The following is a 3360-nucleotide window of genomic DNA, read 5'->3' as shown; positions in this document are numbered from 1 at the left end:
TGGGCAGTATTGCCACGGCCCCGCCCACCAGTGGGCAGGACATGAGAATTTGTTGCAGACTCGTACACGGCGCGGTGGTCGTTTGTTTTGTGCAAAAGTCCAGCACAGCTCGTTGGCGGGTGTTACTTTACGGTGCGACAAAAATTATAACAACAAAAATAAAACAAAGCAATCACAGTGTGGCGATTCACTTACATTCACCCTCCTCAAAACAGTGGGTCTCACGATATTGAACACCGCCGCCACAGCTGCTGGTACATTGCGTCCAATCACCCAACTTCCATGAATACCTCTTCCCTCTGGTGTTGTTAACCGCAGGCAAAGTGAATTCGTAGTAAATGCTTGCATTCAGTACCTCACCGCGAACAATTACCTTATTATTAATGCATTGCAATAACAATATACATATATATTAATGATAATATGTAAGTAAATTTGGGCATAAGAACATAAAATAAAATTGCATAGAATAAAATAAAATAAACAAAGAAGTCTGATTACACTGTGCGACGAAATCCAAAAAAAAATTCAAAACGCCCAAAAATAAGCACTATATTCACGAAACTATGCGCCAGATATAGTGAAACTGCTTATTTAGTTTTTCTCTATAAAGTCAGGATTTTTTAGAATAATAAAATTGGTACCAAATGAAGGAAAAAATTCTGTAGACTTGAAAAAAGTTCAAGTCTTTTTGTTCACAAGGACGAATAGGTATTGAAAATACTTTTTTAGTTAATTATATTTTTGTAGGCTCTTTAATAAAATTGGCAGGGCGAAATTCAAGGATGTGGTCATGTGTATATTTGTCCTTAACATTACTTTTTTTTTTAAATACATACTGCAAATTTTCAAGGATATTTAAGGACAGCACCAAAAAATTGATTAATTCCACAGAATTTTCTCTATTATATGGTACTCATATTTTTATTCTAGATTTCACTAATTTTTTTTTTAATTTTTTAAATAAATAACACCTTTAAAATTCTAAATCCTTTTAACGGAAGTTCTGGCGTCATAGAAAAAAATTAAAAACGTAGTTTTACTATTTTTGGCCCCTAGTTTCGCAAATATATTGACTTTTTTGTGTGTGTAAAATTGAATGAAGGCACCCTCTGCTTGTCAAAGATAAAGTGGAGAAGGGCTTGGCTTCACTTGGCATTTCCAATTGGCGGCAGTTGGCACAGAAGAAACGACTGGCGTGCGTTTTTGGGCTTGGCCAGAACAGCCTAGGCGTTTACACCGCCAGTCAAGAAGAAGAGAAAGAAGTCTAAAGAGCGAAATAAACCACACAAGTTGCTCGTCAAACCTACTTTTTTATTTCGCCATACACCATACAAGCATGACTTGTGCAAACAGAGAAATTTAGTATTCTTCCGGTTCTCATTGCAAAAAAAACTGGTATTCTTCCATTTTTTTTCTTCTACGTCCTCACTCAGTGAAAACTTCGTTGCGATCAATCAATTTGCGAAAATCAATTTTTATTTCTGTTTAAATTTCTCTCGAGCGGTTTGTGAAACCTTTAAGCGTAGCACACCCGTACACAACACAAATGGCTTAAAGCACAGAGTTTCCCCCGGCAGTTGTGTGGTTTAATTCGTTCTTAAGATCGGGCGAAATAATAAGACAAGAAGCAATGTGTAGGCGGTGTTATAAAAATCAAAATTAGGTCTTTAGAAGCATCAATTTTGTCCGAATTTGCTTGGGTAGTTACTGAAATATCGGAAGCTTTGAATTTTTCAATAATTCAATTGTGTCGATTTTAAATAAAAAATTTGCCTGAGGCTATCAAAAACTTACTCCTAAAGATTTGTTGAGCTGTCCATATTTCTACAGCAGTTGTTTAGTGTACAGGTGGTAAGTGGGCGTGGATTTTGATCGATTGCTTAATAAGACAGGAAACGATAATTTTAACGTGTTTAATAGATTTTGAGTGAGTTCTTTAAGGTAGGTGTGGTTGCCACTGCTATGGATGGACATATATAGGCCACGAATTGAAGGCCCGTAGTGATACCACAACTAAGAGTTTTAACTTCCCTTGCTGAACCATTTTGAATACTTGACGAAACTCGTCAGGCACCTAGGACTTAAATCTCCCAATTTGTCAAGGTCACTAAAGAAATAAGGCCCAGAAAGCACTATCTACCCCTCGACAATACCGGACAGTAACAGAGAATGTGGAGAACTAGCTCTCCCCTTGCTTAAAGACTATGGCAAATTCTAGCTTTTAGCGAGTGGGCTTCTGTAGGCATTGAAGTCTCGTAGTTTTTGCATTTTCTCAAAAATACCACTATGTATAGGAGGAGTGAGCGGATAGTATTCGATTTTGCCCATTTTAATTACCAGGCAGCCTAAGGCAAAGGGACAATTTTTGTTTGAGATATCTCAAATTAGACTTCAAAAATAAAGCGTTCTTTTTTAAATCAGATAAATATGTATGTACTCACATGCACTGTTATTGGATTTTCAATTGGTTGAGGAATTTTTATGCTCTCTTGTTCGTCTGCCCGATCATATAAGCTTTCTGTGCCTGCGACATTAAATTCTCCTGGCATCGATATAAGACTATCGCCATTTAAGTAGAAATAACTACTGTTTGCCTTTGAAATGCCGAGAAAATGTTGCGAGTTGGTTAGCTCCTTTATGATGATGTGGCGCGCCTTAGCAGGAATAGTGACAACTTCTACATAGCCATCGGTTATGTTAAAACTTTCCTCAAATCGTTCCTGAAACATCAATCGCAATATACCAACTTCATCGACTTTTTCTTGCTTTACTCACCTTTATAAACTTACATTGATCGTTATTGCCACCACACACCCCACACTGATCTTCTTCCATATCGGAGTCCACAATCCAATCACATCCAACTTTCTAAAACGCAGTTCAGTTAACTGATTACACTGCTCAATCGCCATTTTAGCGACTCGACAAAATATTGTTCACACATTAGTATTTATAAGTGGTAGTCTAATTTCAAAAGGACTTTGCTCCACAGGCTCACTTTGGCCACTATTTTATATGTACAAAGAGTGTATGTGAATCGGTAAGTTCGCGGCGAGTAAATTTTTGACAACTATTAGGTGAACAAGTTTTCAGTAGCTCATGAGGCTAGTCAAATTTTTGACAAAAGTATAGAAAATTTTGACAATCGCAAAGATTGTTGATGTGTGTAATTTTTCGTTAAATAAAAGCTAAATTGATGAATTGCAATCAACGATGGAGGATGTTTTCTTAAAATATTAATTTCACTTCAATTTTTAATATTTTATTCCACATAATGGCGCATTTACTTGGTATGAAGCCATATGAACTGTACGTTAAAATAGAGGGACTACATGTTCTAATGAGGAATTCAATGAT

General features: G+C 36.5%; 1 protein-coding gene across 1 annotated transcript in view; it reads left to right on the top strand.

Moving 5' to 3' along the window:
- LOC118734401 (A disintegrin and metalloproteinase with thrombospondin motifs 7-like) overlaps positions 1 to 286 on the top strand; it is a 27860-nt gene extending 27574 nt beyond the window's left edge. Inside the window, 1 exon segment of the mRNA XM_036464125.1 lies at positions 216 to 286. Within this exon segment, the coding sequence (XP_036320018.1) occupies positions 216 to 286 (71 nt within the window).
- The last annotated feature ends 3074 nt before the right edge of the window (positions 287 to 3360 follow it).

Source organism: Rhagoletis pomonella, unplaced genomic scaffold (assembly GCF_013731165.1).
Source record: "Rhagoletis pomonella isolate Grant_MI unplaced genomic scaffold, Rhpom_1.0 Rhpom_scaffold_00002, whole genome shotgun sequence".
NCBI classification, from domain to species: Eukaryota; Metazoa; Arthropoda; class Insecta; order Diptera; family Tephritidae; genus Rhagoletis; species Rhagoletis pomonella.
Note: the sequence above shows the minus strand (reverse complement) of the source record. Positions and strands in the feature narration are given on the sequence as shown.